Raw genomic sequence first — 26,847 nt, 5'->3', positions numbered from 1 at the left:
TTACTTATATTTATGTTGAAAGAATTTGTTCTTATTAAAACGTAACTCTGAACTACAAAACAAAGCATACTCACCTCTGCCGAGTGGAACTGTTCACGAAGCACAGCTATGTCAGTAACAGGTGATTGCTGCTGCTTCAGTCTGACCTCAACATCCAGTACAAGAGAAAGGTAACGGACGAGATTCTCATCATGTATCAGGCATTGTTGTTTACTACACATAAGCTAACAATACAGGGAAGAATAAATCAAATTTATTAGACATTAAAACCAAATCCACTATAAACAATTTTAATTTGCACTGATTTTCAATAATTATTTTATTGTAATAACAAAATGCTTCTGTTGAACTGTATTTGCACAAAATATAAGTAGTAGAAGACTAAGGCAACTGTAGCAAACTTTTTTGCACAACATTGTTGTAAACATGTTAGTAGGTCAACTTCCTGTTTTGATTATAATTCAAAAAAAATGACCATGGAAATCCAAAACTTTGGCACAAACATCTTGTTTATATGTTACATTGTTGTCAACATTAGTATTTGGTCTGAACAAACTAATGTCTGGGGCATCACTACAGGAGTTCCTTACAAAATCATCTAGTGCTACTTTATTAATGATCATCCTTCCTAAGGTGTCAGGAGCTGGTGGAAATCCCAATAGTTTCATTAATGTAATTTCAAAACTATAACAACTCATGTGAACCTACAGGAGGATCTTGAAAATATCCTTACTTGGATTGGCAAGTGGCAGATGGAATCTGTACTATATATATATATATACACACACCAATGAATGAGCAACAATCTCCACCAAAATAAAAAAAGCTCACAACCTTGACCAAGTCTTCCCTTAACCTTCAATGCCACCAGCACATCAAACACCACTTTGTCCGACATTAAGGGCACTACAGTGATAAAGTATCCTAAAACACTTCACAGGAGCACAATATTCTAAGGGGGCAGCGATGACCTTGTAGTATTCAAAAGATGGCCACACTTGACACTTGTGAAAGGCAGGTTGTACCACTTTTCACACTTCCTTTAATAGATTAAAGTGAAGCAACCTTCTCCAGGCATTTTGGTTTCAGTGACTGGGGGAGGGTTGAACAACCTGACAAAATCAAAACATAAGTGTTTAGGCCACTGAAACAGACAAGAAAACTGGAAAACCAGTTAGTAAGTTTCACCAGAGATAACGTGATCTCGTGGAGATGATTCTTCAACAATGTCAAAAGCATCAATATAACTAGACTGCATTGAGAGATTAAGCAGAAGCTATATGCTAGTCTTCGGCAAGTTTGGGGTGGGAAATCATAACAGGAAGTCAGTCATTCATGTCCATTATTTCACATTAATGGACCTGATAGGGAATAACACTCAGGCAAGCATAGACAATCTTTTCAGTTTGATTAACCATAGGCTAAGTGTGAAAAGACATAGCATAAAGCTAACTTAAACTAATCTATAACATACGTTATAGTTATGTTATAGTTACCTGCTTTTGTTCCTCTTCTGGTCTGTCCTCAATGCTTCTGGTATCTTTGTTATTATCTCCTTGCTCATTCAAATTCATAAATGTTAATTCTTCAGTTTGTTTCTGCAGGAAATTTTCATTGGTCATCTGGGCAGTTTCAACGTTGCCTAATAGGTCACTTCTATCAGTTGCATTAGAATTCGGTGCAATTTTCTGGCCTAAAGTGTTATTCAGCTTTTCAACAAATTCAGTCTTTTCCTCTTCCTTTGAGAATGTTATTGATTTTTCACCTTCACTTATCTTTGTGATGAATATTTCTTGAGATTCTGGAGATAGGTGCTTATCTTTTGAAAGCATGATCAAGTTTTCACTTACTGTGTCATTAGTTAGAAACATACTTTCTGTGGGCAGAGCAGATAGTGCTGTTCCACTAACACTGAAAAGTTTTCCTTCAGATATTTTACCTATTAATTGTCCATTTGGCTCTCCATTTTCTTGTTCTGCTGCTTCTACATTTGATTCTTCAGGGCGCCCAATATTTGTTTCCATTCCAAAAAGCTTCATTTCAGTTAAGTTTTCATCATCCAGCTTTTGAATGGTTTCCTTGTTTTTTCTTATAAGTGCATCTCTTCCTTTACAACGTCTAGGCACACTGTCTCTTGAGATTTCATCTTCCAATCGTTGTTTTATCAATTCCTTCATTCCCTTGGCCTCATAATTGGGAAGATCTTTTATACTTGGTAAAATCAGTTGTTCCTTTTCTTCTGATTTGGGTTCTTTCTTTTCATTATCCACTAAACAGACTTCTTGATCACTCTTACTTACTACATTCTTACAAAGCATGCTTTGCGTTCCACTTCCAAAATTATGATCATTTCCTTCCACAAACTTCTGACACTCACTCATTTCCAAACAAATGTCCAGTTCTTTCTCCATAATGTTTAAGCATTCCTCTGAGGCATCAGAAAACTCCATCTCTTCAACCACTTTCTTTGCATCTCCAAGTTCAATCTCTCTATGCATACACATCAAAGCTTCTTGAGCAGAGACTATCTGACCATGGGAACTTGAGTTATGGCGAGTATGAGGTAATAGATCTTCTTTAACTGTTATTTTATCCATTTCAGGTACTTCAGGCAACAACAGCCCTTCACTTTTGGAAGTGACTGTTCCAACTTCACCACTCAACGGGTCTTCAATATTTGTTCTTGGAGGTATCATCTGGTTCATTTCATTTGCGGATAATTCCTTGAAAGAGGTTTTTTGCATTATGGGTTTAACAATTTCTATCGCCTCTACAGCACTAGTGTGGTCGGAAGCAGTCCATTCATTCCTAAAACCCAAACTGAATTGGATTTCCTTGGCCACCTTTTGACTAATCAGACCACTTTCAGCTGCTTGAACCAGTGGCATCTTGTCTCCAGTAAGTGCATCAAATATTCCTCCATTCAAAAGTTGATTTGCAGCAATAGTCTTAAGCATGTTGTCATCTACCAGTTCATACTCTGCTGCTTTCGCAAGAGTCATTCTGTTACCAGTAGCTCTATCCACAATTCCCCCACTATTAGCTTGGGCCTGCAGCAGTCGCAAAGCTGGCACTGGATCCACTTTCATTTCTTTTACTGCTTCAGCAATAGTTAACATCCTGCCAGAGACATCATCTACAATTCCTGTAAAATATCCAACCTCCAAATATCTCTTGCCAGATTCCATGTCAATTTTTCCTTTTTTTATTAACTCTGAGTAAGGTAATATCGTACACTGTGCAGGATCCACAATTCCCTCACTCATTTCAGGAGAAGCCATTGCCTTTTCCATTAACGATTTTTCTAACCATCCTTGCTTTGCAGCTTGAGTTAAAGTCAGATTTTTGGAAGTTCCTGGTTCTTTAAACCTGCCACTCAAAGCCTGGAGTTCTTGAACTTCCAAAGCAAAGTTTGAGTTCACAAGACCTAATTTTGCAGCTTCAGACAAAGAGACTGGCTGCATTGTCTTAGGATGGAGATACACATGCTGACAAGCTTTCTCTACATCAATTAATTCGTCAGCTATATCTTGGTCAATGAGACCACAATTTGTTGCGGCAGTTATATCAAGTCTAGTTCCTGATAAGTCATGGTTAATCCCCCCCAAAACCACCTGTTTTTTCAAAAGATTAAGAATGGTTGCTTTATCAAGGATACCTCTCTTTCTTGCTTCAACAATAGTCAAGCATTCTTTTGTTTGCGGGTCCACTATGCCATTCATTTCCAGTTGTAATGAAAACTTTCTCAGTCTTGTCTTCTCATCCGATTCCTTTCCTTTAATGGCCTTCTCCAGCTTGGCCAAATTATCCAGATGTGCATTATCTACCAAGCCCATTTTTGATGCTAAAGTCACTGATAACTGTTTGCCTCGCTTTAAGTCAATGATTCCACCGGAAACCACCTGTCCCTCCAGGATTCTGGCTGCAGTTTCCTCATCCAGTAGGCCAACTTCAGCTGCACCTTGAACAGAGTGTATGCAAGAGTTTTCCGGATCAATTACACCACAAATAACTTTCTCAGAGTTGAATATCTTATGAATCAACTGTTCATCCACAAGTCCTTCATCTACCGCCTCAGCTACTGTAAGCGTCTCACAGGATTGAGGATCAAAGAAGCCACTGAAGATGCACAGCTTTTCCATCAGTTTGAGAGCAGTGTGGCTTTGCAGCACTCCTTTGGCCACTGCTTCATTGAGTGCTAGTTTTTGTCCTGTTTGATCAATGATGCCTCCACTTTGAAGCTGATCAATCAGCCAACTTAATGCCAATTTCTCTTCCAATAATTCTTCTGTTGGAATCGACTTTAATGCAGGTTTTAAGTATTGGACAGCTTCTACTACTTCATATTGCTCAGACTTTTGTCCTCCGTTAGACAATTTTTCACTTTTATCTTTTATTGTCTCATTCAGATGGTCTTGTTCAATTTCTTCACATAATATTGGTTCACTCTTGCTGGTATTTAGGAGAGAAGCAACTCCATCATAGCTTGATTGTAAAGAATAGAGTTCAAACCTATCATGAGATTCTTGAAGCAACTTTTGAGTTGTAGATGCTGTACCATCTATTGCTGAACCAAATAATGGTACAGCTGCCTGCAGTTCAATGATTCCTTTGTTAATGTCATCCTGCCTTTGAGGAGGCAATAGATTTTTCATGGCAGTTACCACAGAAAGTGAATTGTCAGTATCTTGGTTAGATATGGATGGTTTATATTGTCGTTCTGTAGGTTTGTCAGCAATAGCAATTTCATTGATGATTACACTAGTGACAGGCTTAGATTTAGCCAGTGTTTGTTTTTTTTCTTTCTCAGTCTCACGCTTCATCATTTTCTTTTTTCTTTTAGTCGTTGGCTGTGCTTTATTTAATAGAACATCTTCACATGTTCCTGGTTTGTTACCTAATTCTTGAAAGACCAAATCAATTTTTTTACTGACTGCTATTTCTTTGCCAATTATAGTTTCCTTAATCTGTATGTCTGAGCTTGACTCATGCTTTCCATGAAGAACTTCTGTTTTCTTCTCATCACTTGCTTTTAATTTGTCATTCTGCTCTAACATTACATTATCTGAATAACACATTTCAACAAATTGTGGAGCATTTATTTCCATTGAAATATCCTCTCCATTGCATTCATCCAACAGACCTTTCTTTTTCACGACCACAGTTGCACCTATGATTTCTTTTGTGATGTCATTCAACTCAGCATCAACCAAAAGTAATCTGTTACCGGTGTGTACATCCATGTAAGTTTGTGCCATCAAATATGACAACAGCTTTTCGTCTGCTACTTGACTATCAGAGGTTACAGTACCACTGTCGATATCTAGGCATGTCAAATTGGAATTTGCCAGGCTTTCAGAGACTGGCGACCAATTCAATCTGTTCAGGTTTGCAGTACTTGGTTCTTTGATATTTGGTATCATATCAGGTATATGAATAGACTTTAACACTTCAGCAACTTTAGAGTCTACAAATCCACATTGAATTGACTTTTTCCAGGACAGCACTTTAGTTGTTTCTGGGATGTAAAGTTCTGATATTGTGGCTCTCTTCTTCAGGATTTTGTGTGCAAGTTCTGTGGAGACAAGTCCCTGTTGCAAAGCGTTAGCCATTGGAAGGACTTCACCAGATTCTGGCCACAGCAAACCTTTAAAAGACAACTGGGACTGCAATATAACCAATGCAGTTCTTGAAGTCATTAAATCCCGTTGCACGGCTTCATCTAGTGTTAGCCGTTGACCTGAGACAGGGTCAATTACACCACCCATCTGGATTTGGCGAATTAATATGGAACAGGCTATGTCATGATCAATTAAATTATGTCTGACTGCTTCATCCACTGTTAATCGGTGCCCTGTTCTGGGATCTACAATGCCTCCAGCAAACAGCTGGGCTTCCAAAAGTCTTACCATCACCTGTTGATCTATCAGGCCTTCCTGAATAGCACGGAATATGCTAACTTTTCTACCTGATTTCAGGCACACCATTCCACCAGCAAGTTGTTTTATTGGAAATAATATCAATCCAGTTTCTTTATCAACAATGCACCGTTCAATCAGTTCTGAAAGATTGAGCTTTTCTCCTGTGTTTGGATCAATGAGGCTTTTCTGCATTCTTTGTCTCACTTTCAACTTTGCATGAAGAGAAGTACTAATCAGTCCCTGTTGTAAAGTCTTATCCAAATTCACAGCTTCATCCACCGATGGGTGACAAGGACCACCGCTACAAAGCTGTGCCTCCAAAATCTTCAGCCCAACATTCTCATCAATTTTCTTCTCTTCAATAGCAGCAGCAACAGGCAAAAGCTTCTTACTTCTAAAGCTTGCACTTTTCAGCAGCTGTACTGCAGTCTGCAGATTTTTTAAACATTTAGCTGTTTGGTCATCTAGTGCACCTCTTTCGAAAGCTTCTTCCACTGTTAGACTTTCATTTGCATCAGGGGTTATGAGGCCAGAATTAATTACTTGAATTTGCAGCAAAGCAAGCCCCGTGTCCTGATCTATAAGGCCCTTCTGCATGGCATGGAAAATTGAAAACATTTCTACTGTTCCCAGGTCGATCACGCCTGCAATTGTTTCATTCTCCTGGAAAATGTAAAAAACATATTAGGCCACTGAACGTCAAACAACTATTGAGACATATGCACTTTTTTAAAAAAGTGATTTTTGGTTTACTAGTAAATATTTACATTCATTTTGACAAAATGATTTTTGAAATGAAAATGTCAAAGACAAATCATACAGATTTTGCATTTAAAAGCTCCAAAACTTAAAATGGAACTTACAGTCATTGCAGCTATGTTTTAACTGGTTCATAACAGTTTGTCAATTGACTTTAGCATCCCCCACATCAGTCGAGTTTTTGTCATAGCGCCTCTATATTAAGCGTTTACATTGATAGGTATGAATTAGTCTTCAAACTCCCTTCAGAAAGCAATATTTCTGTTTCTAATCATCCCTACACCTACAGGGGAGCTCAGTGCCAATTCCATTACTGCATTTACAGTTGGCACAGCAAAAAAACAAAAAAATTGCATCATGATATCACTGAGTGAAACATCGTTTCTATGCTGAAAGTCCGTTCTGGTGTTGGTGGGTAGCTAGCTTGTCCTTTGTGAAAATGAACTAACTTTCAGTGGTCTCTGAAACTGGGCAACTGAGTATGTGCACTTATGCAGCAGGAAGCAATGGCCTGCAGTTATAGGAAACTAGATCCCTCACTACGAAAAATTAAAAGAGAAAGTTTTTTGAAAAACAGAAAAAGAAAATGCAATCTGGAGTTTTTGATAATCTGAGAGATGATTATATTAACTATTTAATTTTAAAGGCAGCAATGGTTGACAATGCACAAAAGGTATGCAAATTATATTAATGAGCTGTTAAGATATTACAACTGCAAAATTATATTTTCCTTTTGTGGTTTATGCTGAAAATTGCTGAACTGTTATATACTTGTACATTTGCTGTACATATATTCCCAAAACTATAAAAGCATCTAATAATCATAAATCAACTTTAGAAAGTGGTTAAACAAATAACATCCGTATTCCATGAGCTTGTAGTGTCGTGGGATGGTAATAGTCAGGTTAAGTATCGCACAAAAAAAACAAGCAGAGCAAATGTGGCAGGTAATGTTTTGACCGAACAAAACGCTTAATAGACTTGTAGCATTCTTGTCATTTGTAAACTTTTGAATACATACTGTCTAAGGATGAGTGTCATCAGGACTTTTGTAATTGAAAAAAATAATAAAAGATTTAATAGCTGATCACTTGGACAACAGTGGCAAGATTGGACCAGGTCAGCTTCAATTTATGAAAAAAATACATACTTAATAAACCTACTGGAATTCTTTAAGGATGTAGAACCAACGCTGGGCGAAGGCAGGGGGAATAGTTTATCTGGACTTTCAAAGTCCCATATAAAATTAGTGTGTAAAGCAGAAACGCACTGGTTTGGGGTTGGTGTGTTCAGATGGATAACATACTGCTTGGCAAACACAAAACAAAGAATAGGAATAAACAGGTTTTCTACCAAATGGCAGGTAGTGACCAGGGACATATCCTACGGATCACTGCATAGGCTCCAGCTATTCACAATATATATTAAATAATTGAGATGAGAGAACTAAGTGCAATATCCATAAACTTGCAGATGACAAAAACTGGATGGGAGAATGAGCTGTACGGAAGATAGAGATACTTTAGTGAGAATTGGACAAGTTGAGTGAGTAAGCAAATGCATGGTAGATACAGTATAATGTGGATAAATGTGAGGTAATCCACTTTTGAAGCAAAAACAGGAAAGCAGACCATTATCTGAATGACTATTAATTGAGGGGGTTAGGGATGTGTGGAAAATGTGCAAGGGTCCTTGTAGACCAAATCACTGAAAGTAGGCAGGCAAGTGCAGCAAGAGGTTGAGAAGGAAAGTGGTAGTTTGGCCTTCAGACTGAGATGATTTGAGTGCAAGAGTGGGGATGTCATGCTTCAATTATATTCAATTATACAGGGCTTTAATGAGACCATATTTGGAATATTACATGCCATTTTAGTCTCCTTATCTGATGCTCGTGCTATCAAGGGAGTGTCATTAAGGTTTGTAGTTGAATTTCTGGAATGGTGTGACTGAGAAACAAGAGTTGAATTGGTTTGGATTATATTCACTGGAGTTCAAAAGAACAAGGAGGAATCTCTCAGAAACCCATAATCAGGGGAGGTGTACAAAGGAGGCTCATCATAAAGAAAGTCCAGAACCATGGGTCTCAGACTGACGATACACAGCAAACCATTGAAGAGTGAGTTGAGAAATTTTTTCACCTTGAGTGTAAGGACCCTGTGGAAGTCACTACCACAAAAGTAGTCGAGGCTAAAACATTACACAACTTTAAGAAGGAACTGGATATGACAACTGGGCTAAAGGGATCAAAAAGACTGGAAGGAAAGTGAGAACAGGCTATTGATTCTGGGTGATCAGCTGTTATTATAATTGAATGTTGGTGGAGCAGACTTGAAGGGCCAAATTAACTATTCTTGCTCCCATTTTCTATGCAAGCCTGAAACTGGTCACAAATTTTATTCCTACTTACAGAACTGATTATTTAATGCAGTGTGACATTTTTAGACTAAAATACAGATCATATTAAAATATCATTTCTGGACTTTTACAATATATTTCAAACGCTCTGTTACTCAAGGCAACTGAAATCCACCAAGTAAGCAATGATTTTTGGGAAAGGTTTAATTTCTTTAGGATGGTTAACCATTGCAGTTACAAACATCTGTACTTGCACATTTTTAATTTGAATGTTAAACTGACAGCCATCCAAGTAAACCAGAATACCACGTGTAATATGTACTTAAATTCAGTGCAATTGATACCCTCTATTAAAATTGATGGTAAACAGGCAAGGTCCAGTACCATTTATATTTAGTCAATACAGTGCGGAGCTGGAGGGACACAGCAAGCAGGCAAAGCAGCAGGAAAGTCAACGTTTCAGATTTCATAGGACTGCCCAAAACATCAACTTTCCAGCTCCTCTGATGCTGCCTGACCTGTGTCCCAACAGCTCCACGTTATATTGATTGTGACTCCAGCATGTGCAGTTCTTGCTATCTCCTGAGTAAGTAAAAGCCATTTGTATTTATCCTGGTGCTTCTTCACTTTGTTTCATTTTATCTTTTTGTACATTATATATCAATGGATACCCTGATACTACTACTCCCTTATGAAGCAGCATAGGAACTTCTCTCTCAAATTCTACAAGCTACAAAGCTACATCCTGGTGGCAGTTGTGTGAAGGAAATGAGTGCCTTAATTAGTAATAGACCTACTGGAAGTTGTATTTGTTCATGTGGGAGTGTTGGAGAAGAACTACAAAATACCTCCACCTTAAGAAAATTAAAAAACAAAGACAGATTTGACAGCATATTACAATTTAAGAAATATGTTACTTTGTTTTATGCATACAATTCCTTATTTTTGGTTTATTTATTGGTTCCTGGGACATGGGCATTGCTGGCCAGGCAATTTATCGCCTGTCCTAATTGCCCTGATGGAGGTAGTAGTAAACTGTTTTCTTGAAATGCTGTCATCCTCAGGGTGTAGAGGCATCCATATCACTGACTAGAAGGGCTTTCAACCAGTGGAAATAAAGGAATGGTAGTGGTTATTGTTCCAAGTAAGGACAACATGTTGCTTGGAGAAGAACTTGCAGGTGAATATGTTCCCATGTATCAGCTGCCCTTATCCTCTGGGTGGCAGTGGACTCAGGTTTGGAATGCTTTGTCAAAGGAGAATTGGAAAAGTTGCTGCAGTACATTTTGTGCTAGTAAAAAATTAGGTTGCCTCTATGGTGAAGGGAACAAGTGTGAAGGTGGCAGACAGTGTGTCAATTAAGTGGGCGGCCTCATCCTAGATGAGGTCAAGCTTCTTGAATGTTGCTGGAGCTACACTCATCCAGGCATGTGGGGAGTAGTCCATCACACTCCTGACTTTGCCTTTTAGATTGTTCATAGGGAAGAAGATAGGAGGGGAGTTACTCCCTGCAGGAATCGTAGCCTCTGATTTGCCCTTATATGCACTATATTTAAATGGCTGTTCCGATTCAATTTCAGGATATTGATAGTTAATTTGGTAGTATCTAATATTTTAAATCAGAAATACATAGTGACACTGAATTAAGACAGAAATGTATGACAAAATGAGAACATGCCAATTTAGAACAAGAAAAGACAAAAACATTTACTTACCAGTAGGCTTGCCAGCAGCAAACAGAGCTAATGCGAGTATTTCAGCAGTGTCACACACACAGTGTAAGCTTGTTGTTAGGTCCAGCATGCGGCTTTTATGGGGTTTTTTTGCATCAAATTTTAATCCATCTTCTATTTCAGAAGGGTTAGTTTTGAGTTGTAAGCAAGGATGCTGGTTATTTTGACAATTATTCATAGGAAAATCAGAGTGACACATCATGCTCAACTTGTCATGGAAATTCAGTCTTGACAATGATCAAATGATCGCACTATGCTGCTTATAGCAAGCAAAGACTGTACCATCTTCCAACATGGTTCCTTTCTGCAGTGAAGCAATAAACATATATACACCCAACTGCCTCCTTTGCTGAATGATGCAGAGAAGGTATGTTCTAAGATGGGCAATTTATCACTAGTGATCTTCCAAATGCTGAAATATTGATAGATTGTGCCATATTTTATAGTGCTCTCACAATTAGAGTTAGTATCAAGCTATATTTCACAATGCTCCACTGTATATAGGTAAAATGGATATATCCTAGAAACAGACATTAGGAGCGTAACTTTGGAAAAGTGGTAGTAATACAGCAAAACTTGATTAGAACATTCCTATTTGTACACACACATACGAACACACACTCGAATACAATCATGCACTGGTGAAGCAGTAAACAATGAATATGATGTCTGAGAAGATTTAGTTTTTGTTTCTCAGGCAATGTAAGGTAATCTCCTTAGTTAGAATGGACCTCTATTGCCTGATTGAAAAATTATGCTTAGTAGTCAATTACTTTGGATTAAAGCATTAAATTGATATTCCATGTGTCAATATAACAGGTACAACGTCACAATGTGACTAGGAGCAGAGAAGATTCCTCTTGGCACGGTGCTAATATTTATTTCCCAACCAATCTGACCAAAACAAATGATCAAATATTGTTTCATTGTTCCATGGGGCCTTGTTGTGGACAAATGGGCTGCCAAGGTGTTCCACAAAGCATTCATCTGGTCTGCAATGGTTTCGCCAACATAGAGAAGACTGCATTGTTAACAATAAGTACAGTGAACTAGTTTGAAATAAATATAAATAAAATTACAGCTTCACATGGAAGGAGTGGGAGGGTTTGAGATGCTGAAGGTTACAGTGGAGTGGATCAGGTTGTTATGCAGAGAACTGACATTTTGAGGGCTGACAAGGGAGGGAAGGAGAAAATGTGTTTGGTGACAGTAATCATGCTGGAGGTGGCAGAAATAGCGGATAATACTTTGAACTTAAGGCTGGTGGGGTGGAAAGTGGACAACAGGGAAAACCCGAGTGTGGTTTTGGGAAGTTACAAAGCGTGGAGCTGGATGAACACAACTGGCCAAGCAACATCTTAGGAGCACAAAAGCAGACGTTTTGGGCCTCGACCCTTCATCAGAAAAGACCCTTTTCTGATGAAGGATCTAGGCCCGAACCATCAACTTTTGTGCTCCTAAGATGCTGTTTGGCCTGCTGCGTTCATCCAGCTCCACACTTGGTTATCTCGGATTCTCCAGCATCTGCCGTTCCCATTATCGCTGTGGTTTTGGGAAGTATCTGGATTTCTTGGCTTTGCTTTCTGTACAACTTGTGTTCTGCCATTAACACCTACATTGGATCTATGTTACATCCCTTCACCCGTTCTCACTTCTTTTGCCTTTTACACAGCATCATGCAAGATCTCGAATCTACCTCACTGTTTAACCTTCTCCTGATCTTGCCCTTCTGATCCACTCACTCTCCTACATCTCTACAGTGTGAAACCCATCACTTTTCAGCCTTGGTGAGCTAAGAGAGGCATTAAATTGGTATGGAAATGTCGCTTTTGGTTCTTCCCACCAATGTTTCCAGGTTTGTTGAATTTCTCCAGTACTTTCTCCAGACAAATGGGAATTCTATTTTTGTTTTCAACTCATCATACAATGTTATCTGTTTGCTTAGTTAAGAATGCAAATTTGTAATAGGATTTCTTTAAATGTCAACTATGATTAGTCTGACAAATTTCTAGCCGAGTTTTTTCACTAAAAATGAAGTACATGGCAGGTACATACTTTGAAAAAAACATAATTAAGGGAAGGTATACAAAATTTACTACAAGGAGTAGCACATTGTAAGACAGCATTGTTGAGTTGGAGATATTGGCTGAGAAACGCAAAATGTGTTATGAGTAATTGGACATACATGACTAATGAAGTTCACTCCGTGCTATTACAGATAAAACATACCATGCAATGTAGCTTTTTTGTTCATTTATGCATTCTAAATGACTTTCATATGCTGATCCATGAACTCAAATTATTGGATATTGGAGGCAGTAAAATGATACTTGAGATATTAATTCAAGAACATCTTTATGACCCAAAGTATACCTTGCGCTGCACTTCCTGAGTCAGTTTATCCTGTAGTTGCTGAAGTTGCTCTGCAGATTGCTCACACAAGTGACCATATGTTTCTTTTAGCATGTTCAACTGTGACGTCACTTGTTGCTGTTCTTCCAGAGACATCCTGGAAAGAGATTCAATAGTTAGTATTTAACATTGCCTGCATTTGTGAATTGGGAGCAAAGGAGGTCAAATTAATTGAGGAAAAAAATTCTACATGGGATTCTTCCAAAAAGGGTAGTCAAATTTCATTTGATCATTGGGATGTGAGCATTTACCCTAAACCAGTCTCCTCTTCTTTTAAGGTGGATTTTATGATCAGTGCTTTCCAGCAGTACACTCATTAATCTGAAACGTTCCCTCTATTCATTTTAACAGATGGCAGATTATGAATTTCTAAGAGAACAAAAATCTGCCTATGTTTTTAAAAAGTAGTTTTAATTATGTCAAGGAACATGAACCAACTGCTGGTATTTCAATAAAAAAAAATTATCCTACATGACTTATCATAAAATCATAGAATCCCTAGAGTGTGGAAACACGCCCTTCGGCCCAACAAGTCCACACTGGGTCTCAGAGCATCCCACCCAGACCCATTCCCCTATAACCCACAATCTACAAATCCCTGAACACTACAGGCAACTTAACACAGCCAATCCACCTAACCTGCACATCTTTGGACTGTGGAAGAAAACCTCAGCACCTGGAGGAAAACCACACAGCCACAGGGAGAACGTGCAAACTCTAAACAGACAGTCACCCAAGGCGAAACCCAGGTCCCTGGCGCTATGAGACAGCAGTGCTAACCACTGTGCCACTCCCAACTTGGAGAATTTAAATTTCAGTTTCCTTCAGCGTTTGACTATAATCTGTGCTGGTCAGAAGTAGACATTAGGATACACAATTAATTTTTACATTATATGCCTCAATGGTATGCATGTAGGTAAGACTTAAGTTTTCCTTTCAAATTGTTCTTGGCCCTGGAGGCCTTTTTCAGAAAGGCACAAAAGAGAGGTGGGCCATTTGGCCTTTAAAACCTGCTGTGCCATTCAATATCATCTAACTCAGTACCTTGTTCTCAGTTTCTCCCCATACCCTTTGAACCCTTTAGCCCTAAGAACGAAATCTGACCCCTTCTTGAAAATATTCAATGCTACGGCCTCAACCACTTTGTGAAGCAGAAAATTCCATAAACTCACCACTCCCTAGATGAAGAAATTTCTCAAGACCTTTGTCCTAAATGCTCTACCCCATATCCTTTGGCTGTGACCCCAGGTTCTGGACTCTTTGGTCATCTGGAACTTTCTTCCACAGTTTATCCTGTCTAGTTCTCTCAGAACTGTATATGGTTTGAAGAGAAACCACCCCCACCCCACAAATTCTTCTGAACTCCAGTGATTGTACTCCTAAAAACTGATCCAATTTCTCTTTATAAGTCAGTCCCACCAGTCTCACTGCACTTTCCTTTGTCTTTCAGATAAAAAATCTGTCTGATTTTGCAACCAAAGTAGATAGCCACACATTTATCCACATTATACTTCATTTGCCATGCCTTTGCTCACTGACAACTTGCCCAAATTACATTAAAGCATCTCTGCATCTGCCTCAGTTTACCCTCTCAGCTTTGTGTCATCTGCAAATTTGGAAATACTACATTTAGCTCCCTCATCTAAACAATATATATTATGAGCAGCTACAGTACAAGTACTGATCCTTGTGGTACCCCACGAGTCACTGGCTAGCACTTGGAAGACGACCGGTTTATTCCTGCTGCCCGTTTTGTCTGCCAAACAGTCACAATCCTTGTCAGTATGCTATCCCCAAACCTATAAAAGTTTGATTTTACACACTAATCTCTTAGATGGGACCTTATTGGAACCCAAGTCCAAGTAAACCACATCCACTAGCTACCCCCTTATCAAATTTTTATGGCTTACTTGCAAGTTACTTTTTGCACATTTGAAACATAGAAGAAAGGTTTGCCTTGCCAGAGGAGATATTTTGATACAAATATAGGGAAGTAACGTTTATGCATTCATTAACACAGCAGCACTGAAACATAAATGTAGAATTGTTTTATTTTGATGTGTAGCTTGAGCCTACTTCAACCAAAACAATGAGAAGTATATTTTTGATTTAATATTACTTTAATTCTCAAATATTTCTACTGTGCTTGTACCATTGAAACAAACCAATGGAAAACAATCTGAATCAAACTACATTAACACTGCAATGGGATGTTGGTGTGACAGTGCAGATTACCTCCCAAATCTGCTACTGCACACTAATATTAGACTTATTCCCCATATTTTTCTCTGGCAATTATGCCTATGTTTACATGCACTTATGTAGTTAGATATCAAATTCTGTTAATTGCAATTTATTTAAAGGCAAAATGAAAATCATTTCCAAATGTATCTGTCCACACTTTTTCCCGTCTAAGCAAAGATTTCTAATTCTAGTATTGTAGATACTAGTTAACTGATTACATCAAGTGGTAAACATGGGATACTTTGATTAGCTTATGATTGAGGAATACAATAGAACTTCCTTCACAAGAAATTATTCTGCACATTTGCACAAAGCATGAACTTGGCAAGAATTACAATTTATGAAATGTAAGCTTCCACACCCGGACATAATTGAGAAGCAGATCATTTCCTTTCCCAGCTGTTCAGTTTTAGTAGTGTGTTGTCATGGTAGCAACTGAGATCCAAACACAATTACAAAGTTCGATACAAACTAACCTGTTCCCATGTTTTGCTAGAAAGATCTGTGTTGTTTTGATTGCTTCTGCTATTTGATCTTTCTTGGCATGGAGTTCTTCTGTAATTGCCTGTACCAAGAATAAATACTTTTAAGCTTTGTTTGGCACTTTGCTAATTCACGTTCACCTGGACTAGTATTTCCCAGTAAAAACTGCTAAGTTGTCACCAGTGTGGCTGCAGTAAAGTTGTTTTAACAACATTCAACTGATTTTATTTGAAAATGTTGAATAACATAGGGAAATACACTTTATAAATATACATCAAAATTCAGTTACACACAGTTGTCAAAATGACTCTGCTTTCCATCTTTCCAACTCTCAAAAATAGTTAAAGGATGCACGTAAATTTGACGCGAATGAAAACAGAGATCGCGAGTAGCTGGCCAACAATTATGAAACACTGGCTTTAGGTAGACAACTTATAACAAGCAATGTTTTTTTTTTAAAGCTTTCCAAGGATTAGAAAATATAATTTTTCAATCCTTAAAATATATCAATTTCAAATTTAAATTAGGAAATGCAGATTCGCATGAACACTGAAAAACACTGACTATATTAAATCCTGGGAGCAAAAACAATTGGTAATTGACAATACAAAGACAGAAAATACTGGAAACAATTGATCTGGCAGCAACTGTGGAAAGCAACAAAATTCACATTTCAGGTCAATGTTCTAAGAAAAGGTCAAAAACCTGTTAACTGTCTCATCACAGATGCTGCCTGACCTGATGGGTATTTCCAACATCTGCAATATTTCACTATCATATCAGTGAGGACATCTGTAATTTGAACAGGCATGCTAAGGAACTAAATTAAACATGCAAGCTGAAAACAACAAATCACAGGAAAATTGCTTCAAAACTTCAACCAAAGATGATAACTGCACAAAATTTGACAGCGATAGTTAAATACCTTTAAAAGTTAACTCCTAATTTTCGTAGCTCAAAAATACAGAAGTTCTGAAATCAACAGAAATCAACTGCTTTTTGGAAAAGTGTCATGCAAAATCTCAAATTGATCTTTAGTACCTTCTAATATAATGGCACTGAGTCAGCAATGTTCACATTTCAAAGTCAGGCAGTCATGGAATCAAACTCCACTCAGACCTTGAGACCATACTCAAATATGTACCTGCTTCATTCCAATAGTACACTTGTAAAAGGAAAAAAAAGTTCACCTGCACTTCCATCATACTGGTCAACATTTCTTTGACCAAAATTAAGAGCGAGCAGGGGAGTTAACTGGTTAATTCTCCAAATTACTGCTTACGGGATCTATTTATTCATTCATGGGATGAGGGTGTCGTTGGCTAGGCACATTTATTGCCGATCCCTAATTGCCCAGAGTTGAGAATCAACCACATTGCTGTGGGTCTGGAGTCATTGGTAGGCCAGATCAGGTAAGGATTGCAGTTTCCTTCCGAAAAGAACATGAGTGAACCAGATGAGTTTTTCCAATCAACAACAGTTTCATGGTCAACATTCAACTCTTAATTCTGGACCTTATTTTTAAAAATCCCCAAACTCTGCAATCTGCTGTGGCAGGATTTGAACTCAGGTCCCTGAACATTACCTGGATCTCTGAATTAGCAGTCCAGCAATATCATTGCTAGGCTATTACCTCCGTCTTGCTGTATCTTAATTGTCAAATGTCTAAATGACAACAGCAATTAAATTCTGCAAATTCATTTAATTATTTAAAGCATTTCAGATGGTCAGCATTGAAGGGCTTGCTTCCATTCTGTAGACCTGACTCTATAATAGCTATTGCAACAACAGCAACCATCAGAAACTCAAACGTGGATTTCTGCATAGTTTCTTACAAGGGGATTAGATCACATGACATTCGGGTGGTGCTAGCAAATTGAATATATTGGCTTGAGGCTCAAAAGGTAGGAAACTGAGTGTGGTGATGGAGCATTGTTTTTCAAACTGCAGGCCGGTGGCCAGTGGTCTCCTGCAAGGATTGGTGTTGGGTCCACTGCTTTTTGGTCATTTATATAAATGATTTGGATGTTGGCATAGGAGGTATGGCTAGTAACTTCGCTGATGATACGAAAACTGCTCATGTAGTGGGCAGTGAAGGTCATCTCAGAGTAGAATGGGATCTTGAGCAGTTGGGCCAACAGGCTGAGGAGACGCAGATGGAGTTTAATTTAGATAAGTGTGAGATATTGAGTTTGGTAAGGCCAAGTAAGGACAGGACTTATACACTTCATGCTAGGACCCTAGGGAGTGTTGCCATACAAAAAAGGATCTGGGGTGCAGGTGCATAGTTCCTTGAAAGTGGAATCACAGGTAAAACAGGTGACAAAAGTGGCGTTTGGCATATTTGGCAAGCTTGCCTTCATTTGTCAGTGCTGTGACTACACAAGTTGGGACGTTGTGTTGCAGCTGCACATGACATTGGTGAGGCCACTTTTAGAATACTGCATTCAATTCTTGCCTCCCTGCTATAGGAAAGTTGTTAAACTTCGAAGGGTGGAGAAAAGATTTACGAGGACACTGCCAGGATTGGAGGGTTTGAGCTATAAGAGGCGGCTGAATAGGCAGGGGCTATTTTCCCTGGAGCATTAGCAGCTGAGGTGTAATTTCATAGCTGTTAATAAAAATTATCAAAAAGCATAGATAGGGCAAATAACCAAAATCTTTTTCCCCCAGGGTAGGGGAGTCCAAAACTAGGGGGCATAGGTTTAAGGTGAGAGAGGAGTTAAGATTTAAAAAGGATCTGAAGAGTAACTTTATCACTGAAAAGGGTGATAAAAGCATGTATGGACTGAGCTGACAAATGGAGACAGGTACAATTACAACATTTAAAAGGCATCTGGATGGGTCCATGAATAGGAAAAGGTTTAGAGGGATTTGGACCAAATGCTGGCAAACAGGGCTAGATCAGTTGAGGATATCTGGTTGGTACGGGAGAGTTGGGCCAAAGGTTCTGTTCCTCCTGTAAGGTTACGACTGCAGTGTAAGGCTTGGCTACCCCAGCAGAAAGGAAGGAGAAAAAACCTTAAATCAATAAAATTGCTTCTGGAGAACTAGAACAAACCAAGAACAGCCAAAACAAAATAGTGTTAATACACCTTAACAGACAATAATTACCTTTAGTTCTATTTAAAACATTATACAAAAATGCATTTCATACACAAAAAAGTTACAAAAATGAAAAAAGGGGCATGCAGTAGTCTACATGCAAATAGAGACAATTTAAAAATAAGTGAGTACAGTTCCACGCATAGCGCCTCTAGGCATACCGTGAAATAAACCAAGGGAGGATTTTGATTTTCCAGAGCCTTCTTCCCCGATGTTTACAGGCTGGCAAAGAGGGTACAAGTCAGGCCATAACCTTAGTTCTGATGGGAAGATCTACACTTGAAACGTTAATCTCTCTTTTGCTGATGCTGTAGAATCTCATGTATATTTAGAACACTTTTGGTATTTAGTGCTAGGCTTTCAGTGTTGCATTGCGTCTTTCTGGTTTAATTTACATTCTGAAAGACGTTTGCATTCACATACCTGCTGCTCACAAAATGACTGTTCAATTGATCTCACGTCTCCCTCTTCTGGTAGAGCATTCCTGTTTTTTACTTCATGACTGGTATTCAAAACCCAGCCAAGGAGCTCCTTCATTTTTTCAACACGCTCATGTTTCTCCTCTTCAACAACTTTCTGCAGTCAGGAATAAAAAGGAAGATATGTACTGCCTGAAAGAATCATGGGAGCATATTCAATAACCACTTTTGAAAAAGGAATTGGATATACACACACATGTAAAAAATTAGAAGGGACAATTGAGGCATGGGCCTAACAGGACAGCTCTTTCACAAGAACTGGCAGAGAAATAGTGGTTTGAATTGTTTCTTTCTAGACTACACCTCTTATAATTCACATAATTGGAGTTGTTTTAAGAGATTCCATGAACCGATTCAGAGCTGTTAAAACGAAAATGCTGGAGAAACTCAGCAGGTCTCGCAGCATTTGTAGAGAAAAAACTCAGTAGACATTTCAGATTCTCTGACAAACCTGCTGAATTTGCTTTTAAATCAGAAATGCTTAATCCTACTCCAAGCGAAATAAAGTTAAATTGGTTATAATTTTCTATATTACGTTGCCACTGACTGCCTACGTAAAATTTGCATCTGTAAGTTAGAGCCTGTAAATTAGATGTGTAAAAATAATCAATGATCTTACTTCCACTGTTCTCTGGGGAAGACAAATATGCCAGAACAAAATAAAGATTTTGCCTTATCTCCATCTTAAATGGGAGACCCCTTAAAGGTGTCCCTTCATTCTATTCTTTCCCGCAAGGAGAAACATCCTCTCAATATTTACACTGCTAACTCCTCAGGTTCTTAAATAATTTTTTTCATAGCATGTGGGCAGCACTGGCAAGGCCAACATTTATTGACAATGAGAAGTGATTGTAAATTAGTCACATTAGAAGTTAGAAACTACAGGGGACATACAGCAAAGTAGGCCTCAGGTCATAAACAAATCAGCCACAATCAAAATGGGGTATTGGTCCAAACTGCCAAATGGCTCATTCCAGATCTTGATTCATGGGTTCATATATAAAGCCTGTAACACTGTCCCTATTCTTTTTGTCCACTTACTTCCTCTTCCTCCAGGCGCCTTAAAGAATCACTGATGTACTTAACATGTTGCGTTGTAAGTGTAACCAATGCTGTGTACTGGGTTCGAAGGTCCATGAACTGCAGAAAAGGTAAACAGAACATCAAAAAACTCCACTGCTATTTTATTTACAACAAAAATTGGCATTAAGAATTATTCTAATTTAGTCATCTTTTCCCACCTCTTGGGTTATGGCATCTGATGAGGAGTGCATTCTCCGGCGTTTGGCAGTTGGTTTTTGATGGGATTCAACAAATGCTCTGTAAGTCATTAGCTGCAATTCATAATCCTAGAGATAAAGTGAGAGAGTGTTTATGAAATTATGTTTCACTGAATTCACCAAAAACAAAGGAATCTCATTAATGAATTTAACTCCAATAGCATTATAAACTTACCTTTACAGAAACAGAGTACTGTTTGGACAGATTTTGGCATTCATCTAATTTAGTTTGATTCTTTTCAATCTCAGCAACCAATGCCTGAATGAAAATAAATAATTTGAATCTGCATATTTCATGGTATGAAATAGTGGGATTAAGAGCAAGTTTTCCGAGTTGTATGTAATTTTTTTCATAACTGGTGTATCATTCTTCATTTTTAGGAATATGTTGCATAATTGTAGTTCAAACTTATGGACCATCAAGATATGAATGAAAGCAAAATAGACCAAAAAAAGACAGATGTTAGATAACATGGAGCAAGATGCAGGAGGGGAGACAAGACATTTGGATGATGTTTTTACTCATGGAAATGACATTTTTTGAAGTGGACTTTTTCTTTTTAAAAAAAAGAAGTCCTTGGTTACAGCTGTCTCTCCGGCTAAAGACCATATCTACTCATGATCACAAATTTCTGCTATAGGCTTCATAAAACTGAACAAACATTCTTAACATGTAGACTTTTGGGCATATAGGGCAGAGGGTTCCATGAGGTAGTTGAATATGGAAGGCAGCATTATTTCTGTTGATTTTCTTCTCTACCTCATCAGTTAACGCACCTGGGATGATCATCACTTGCAAGTGCCCATATAAACCACAAAACATGCTGACTAGAACTAATATTGCCTTCACTGTCACTTACAGCACTTTGGCTGTAACTACACCTGGAAGAACTAGTGGTTCGAGAAGGCAGCTGACTACCACCTTCTTGAAGGCAATCATGGATGTGAAATAAATGTTGGCCTAGTCAGCAACATGTGAATCAAGGCATCTGAACTCAAGAGCATAATGTGGTTTGATGGACAGGTTTCATGATTTTGAAGTATCAGTAGCAAGCTCCACCCAAGCATCAATATCATTGCTTCACAGAAAGCTTTAGAATGCCCTTGAAATGTACTCGTTTGGAACTGTCTTTTGAGACTTAAAGCAGAACCTGGATGTGGAAATGCTATTAGGATATCCTTTTATAGGCTGGAGGCTGTGCTAATTGATGTTGCAGAAGTTTTGTTTGAAGGTTTTGTGGAGCTGGCTTCAAGGAGAACAATTATGCTGTGGTTTTCCCATTGAACTGAATAACTACCTGGATCTTTCTAGTGTAAGGAAGAATAAACTATTCAAGGCAATAGAGTTGTATTCTTGATGAAGAATGGTGCATTATAGTGGATATGGCTTTGCTTACCATTTGTTGATTAAGTTGCTGTGACAGGATCTTGCTATCTTCAGCTTTGCCTGGTTCCATTTTCTCTTGCTGTGCACTTGTTTCTTCAATCCAATCTATCAGTGACTGATGGCAGCCTCTGTAATTCTCTAATAACACTTCAATGCTTTCCAATTCAGATTCTCTGTATAATGCAGGGAACAGGATAAAATGAAGTGGTGGAACATAAAGTTATGGTCAACTCCTCTGACTAGGGTTTCATTCTAGACCACAACTAATTTTTGTCCACAGGCAGTATCCAAAGGTTGAGTGAACAACTAATGTATCATTCAGAACTTTAGCTTAATGGCATCAAATTAGTATTAGGTAAACAAGAAACCGAAAGAATAAAAATGGAGAGATGTTTTACATGTCACTATCATATATTATTAGGATTGCAGAAGGTAGTTGAGACATTGGTGTTGGGGTTGTGAAGTAGCGTAAATTCAGGTTGGCTAAGAACACGGTACCACCAATTAGCTGTCAGATTAGATGTTATGACAGAAACCTTCTTCCCTGTTTGATCGTTAAACTAAAATGACAAATACAATGAGTTAATCTTCATTTTTTTTGAATGCTTTTGTTTAAATTATTGAGAAATTGATGTGAAAGACCAGAGCTTCTAATATAACATCGACATTCATCAGAAAATAATGCAAGCAAAGTGAGTTGCAAAATATAATTTACGGTTTCAATGTGGACCTTTCAAAAAAAAAAACTAATTTTAATGTAGATGATGTCAAAGATGGGATTAAATGAAGATGTTTGCTTGAAGTCTGTCTCAGTGCAAGACTAGAAAAGCAGCAATAAAAAGCCTGCAGAGAAGACTAGACTAGTGGATTTGTAGAAGGATTGTGGAAGATTTTCTGAAGATGGCTCCCGACCCAAAATGTCAACTTTCCTGTTCCTCTGATGCTGCCCGACCTGCTATGTTCCTCTAGCTCCACACTTATCTTTGATTCCAGTATCTGCAGTTCTTGCAGGTATTAAAGGACAGCTAACCTGGTTTCAATCTGTGAACGGATATTTCGCCACCGATCCTTCAGCTGCACTGCCTTTTCTTGATATCGTTCCAAATCCAAGTTGCGTTCATTGTGTAGCTGGAAGAGATGTTCACCAACAGCATTCGCTTGCTGCATTTCCTCATCCAAAGAGGAAAACACATCTTGTTTATCATTCACATCATGAAGCCATTGCTGCAAGTAACAAAGTTTACATTATTTACTTGCATGACAAAATTCAAGTTCAGGAGAAGTTCAAAATAAATTATTTTCAGCTTGGTTTACGAGTACAGGTGTAACGTTTGTACTCGGCAGCTATTAACTGATATTAGGCCTAATACTTTGAAATGAAGAGATAGTCTGATATAAAAGTGACATATTGTGCTAAAACACTTGGACGATATGTTCATACTGAAAATCCTCAAACTAACACCAGAATCAAAAGCAACCATTAGCATGTTTTTAAACTCGTCCTTGAGACCATATCTCAAGCTCCTGGAGCATACCCATCAAACTGTTGACCATTCAAATTTACCTTTCAGGTCCACATGCAAGAATATACAGTAAATGGTTCATCTCCCTCATATCTGATTTAATATCATCACTTTCCCACTCCATGAAACCAACACTTGGTTCCTCTGTTCTCTCCAACCACTGGCCTATTTGAAACTTGCCTTCACTACCCAAACTCAGTGGACATAACGTCACTTCCCAATTCTTTTTCGTACTTCATTACACAGCAAGTGTCCTCCACTGGCAAGGTGGGCATTGATTGCTGATTTCTAATTGCTCTTGAACTGTGTGGCTTGAGGGGCTACTTCGGAGACCAGTTAAGATTCAACCAAATTGTTACAGGACTGAAGCCACATGTACATCAGATGACGTAATGGTGCCATTTTTCCATCCCTGAATAATTTTTTTTCCCCCATTACAATGATAGCTTTGTGTTAGGAATTATTGAATCTAGCTTTAGGATTTCAGATTTATTCATGGAATTTAAGCTCTACCAGACTGTCATGGTGAAATTTTGATCCTGGGTCCAGAACATTAGCCTGGATCTCTAGATTTTAGTCTAGTGCCATCACCACTATGTCTCCAATTCCTGCAGCTTCAATGCTTGATAACCTCTAGTTAGGTTTATCCCCAACACAGCATGAACATTTTCCTTTTTAAAAATAATACATAAAATTCTTCATGACAATAATTAACAATTCCTTTGCATCCTTCTGAACTTATTTGCAGGCCTTGACATGGTGGCACTATACTATGCTCCTTCAATGCGTCTTCTCCATTGCTCCGCCCATTATAATTACGAGGTTTATGAGACCATTATATTCAAGGAAGGGGTCAAGTGATCTGTTCTGAAGTTTGACATCCATTCTAATAGTCTCAGTTTGTGGTGAGTCTTAGACTGCCGTTCCCAATAAAACAAAGCATTTACATTGGCAACAATGCTTCTGCATTAACAGTGGAGACTCAGTCTCCAAGAGTCCCGGAAGGATTCAGAATATCAGGAAATGAACAGTTCAGCTTTCGATCATGCATTTACTTTCAAGGTGGGGGACAAAAAAAACCTGGAGTCTTGAGGCTAGCCAATCAGCAATTCTAACTGGATACAGGGTTAATGTTGACCTACAATGTCATGGAGAAGGATGCAGCAGAGGCCAATTCCAAGATGAGGTTATAAGCTTTCCTACTAATCAATGAATAGCACATTGCAGTACGTAAAGTTGGCCAGTGAGACAGGTTTTCAGAAGAATCTTAGAGGAAGAAGGAGACAGCGTTGAACGAGGGATTTCCAGAGATAGGGACAAGGTCTGCTGAAGGATCAACAGTATGAGAACAGTGATGTACTTGCTTCCAATTACAGATTCCAGGAGATTTTTGATGGAGCAGAGTAGCAATTGTGGCCAAAACATTGAATGTTTTCAAGGAAGAGTTAAATATAGTCCTCAGGGCTAACGAGAGCAAATGGATTGGGATAAAGCAGAAGCAGGGTACCAAGTTGAATGATCATCATATTGAATGGCGCAGATGACTCCAAGGGACAGAAGACACTACTCCTGTGTTGTAAATAATGATGCATTAGAACATGTTTCACACTTTCAGATATACAACCAACTTTACTTTTCTAAATTGCTCTTAATCATTCATGTTTTTTTCATGTAATAATAAAGATGTTTTTGAGGTGGCGCTGATATCCCTTGCAGATTTCCTTTGACATTCCTTTTACATTCTATTCTTAGCTTGTTTGTCATCCTTGTCTGTTCCTCTTCCAGTCACTAGGGTGTGTCCTGTTTTGTTTGCATTCTTGTATTAAATTTTCTTTTAGGTTCATGTTGTCCTTATCTCTACAGTTGACAATGAATTACATATTTTTGCTAGCACAGCTTTTGTCGTTAGAGGAATAAATTCTGTATCATGGTGAATTATTTTAAACTCTTCCTACACATCTATTGCTGTACAGGTTATAAACTTTTTCCAATTTACTGTGGACAATCAATGTCAACCCTCTAAAATGACATTTTAATTGGAACCCGAAGGCAAGTTTCTGAATTGACATCACAGAAGAATGTCTAATTCGTAACAGGGCCAGTTTATGATCCTGTCACAATACGTCAGTTGCTAACACACACAACCATGCTTATGTTAACCAATTAACTCAATACTTCCGAATAACCTCCTACATTGTCCATCTTTAAAACGTCACCCCAACCAAAGTATTATATTGCATGTGTCCTTAACACAATCAAGTCTTCTAGACTCATCACGATTGTTTATTCAAAATCACAGGACTATTGAGAACATTCAGCCCATCACATCTGAGCTAGATTCCTGGCTGAGTCATCATGCTCATTTCATTCTCCTGATCTTTCTCTCCTGTAATCCTGTTATTTAAACAATCACCTAACATCCTCTTGAATGTACAACTTCAGCCTACCTCAACCACACTTCCAGGCAGTGCATTGTGGACCCACACCAATTTCAAAAATCTGATAAGACTCTGCTGTGCTTGTGTCCTTCTGTATTTATGTAACCCCTTCTAGCCTAAAAACACTTAAGACATCTACATTCCACCAACTTTGATATCTAATTCAATTGCCTCTTTTTATCCACCACTAACTGTTGATCCTTCAGCAGGCCTTGTCCCTACCTCTGGAAATCCCTCATTCAACACTGTCTCCTTCTTCCTCTAAGATTCTTCTGAAAACCTGTCTCATTGGTCAACTTTACTTCTGCCCTTCTATACCTATTTCCCTCAGGGTCAAATTTTGTCTGATTAACTTCTGAAGTGCACTGGGATGTTTTCCTATGTTAAAGATGTTATTTAAAATTTAAGTTGTTGCTGTTGTCACCCATTACTTGTTAAGTATTCAAGATTTCATCACTTGTTCAAAAATTAGCTGTGCCGATTACTGAGAACTCTCTGACCTGTAGTAAGGTTCTGTGTCTTTCAATAGCCTCCTTGTCTACTGGTACCACATCTTCCTCACTCAGCTTCATTTCATACATTTTTACAAGCAGCTCAGCTCCTTGACTGCTTTTCAACATAATATCCACGGTTTTCAGCCTAAAAAAAAGGAAAAAAAAAGTTATTTGCTCAAATTTTTAAAAAAATCACTTTCCAGTTTCAGGTTATTTTACATCTTTTCTTGTGGA

The 26,847-nt window shown here is 38.3% G+C and overlaps 1 protein-coding gene across 19 annotated transcripts in view; it reads right to left on the bottom strand.

Moving 5' to 3' along the window:
* macf1a (microtubule actin crosslinking factor 1a) overlaps window positions 1-26,847 on the bottom strand; it is a 545,346-nt gene that overhangs the window by 192,150 nt on the left and 326,349 nt on the right. For 15 of the 19 annotated variants that reach the window (XM_059654271.1, XM_059654278.1, XM_059654275.1 and 12 more), the window contains 11 exons: window positions 26,620-26,758; window positions 23,189-23,382; window positions 22,169-22,331; window positions 20,947-21,030; window positions 20,733-20,840; window positions 20,533-20,631; window positions 19,436-19,588; window positions 15,901-15,989; window positions 13,142-13,277; window positions 1,497-6,584; window positions 75-224 (listed from right to left, as the gene is read on the bottom strand). In XM_059654271.1, the coding sequence (XP_059510254.1) occupies window positions 75-224; window positions 1,497-6,584; window positions 13,142-13,277; window positions 15,901-15,989; window positions 19,436-19,588; window positions 20,533-20,631; window positions 20,733-20,840; window positions 20,947-21,030; window positions 22,169-22,331; window positions 23,189-23,382; window positions 26,620-26,758 (6,403 nt within the window). The remainder of the gene's footprint in view (window positions 1-74; window positions 225-1,496; window positions 6,585-13,141; window positions 13,278-15,900; window positions 15,990-19,435; window positions 19,589-20,532; window positions 20,632-20,732; window positions 20,841-20,946; window positions 21,031-22,168; window positions 22,332-23,188; window positions 23,383-26,619; window positions 26,759-26,847) is intronic. The other 4 variants (XM_059654283.1, XM_059654284.1, XM_059654285.1 and 1 more) reach the window with 1 other exon arrangement.

Source organism: Stegostoma tigrinum, chromosome 24 (genome assembly GCF_030684315.1).
Source record: "Stegostoma tigrinum isolate sSteTig4 chromosome 24, sSteTig4.hap1, whole genome shotgun sequence".
Taxonomy (NCBI): Eukaryota; Metazoa; Chordata; class Chondrichthyes; order Orectolobiformes; family Stegostomatidae; genus Stegostoma; species Stegostoma tigrinum.
This window is presented reverse-complemented; position numbering and strand designations above follow the sequence as displayed.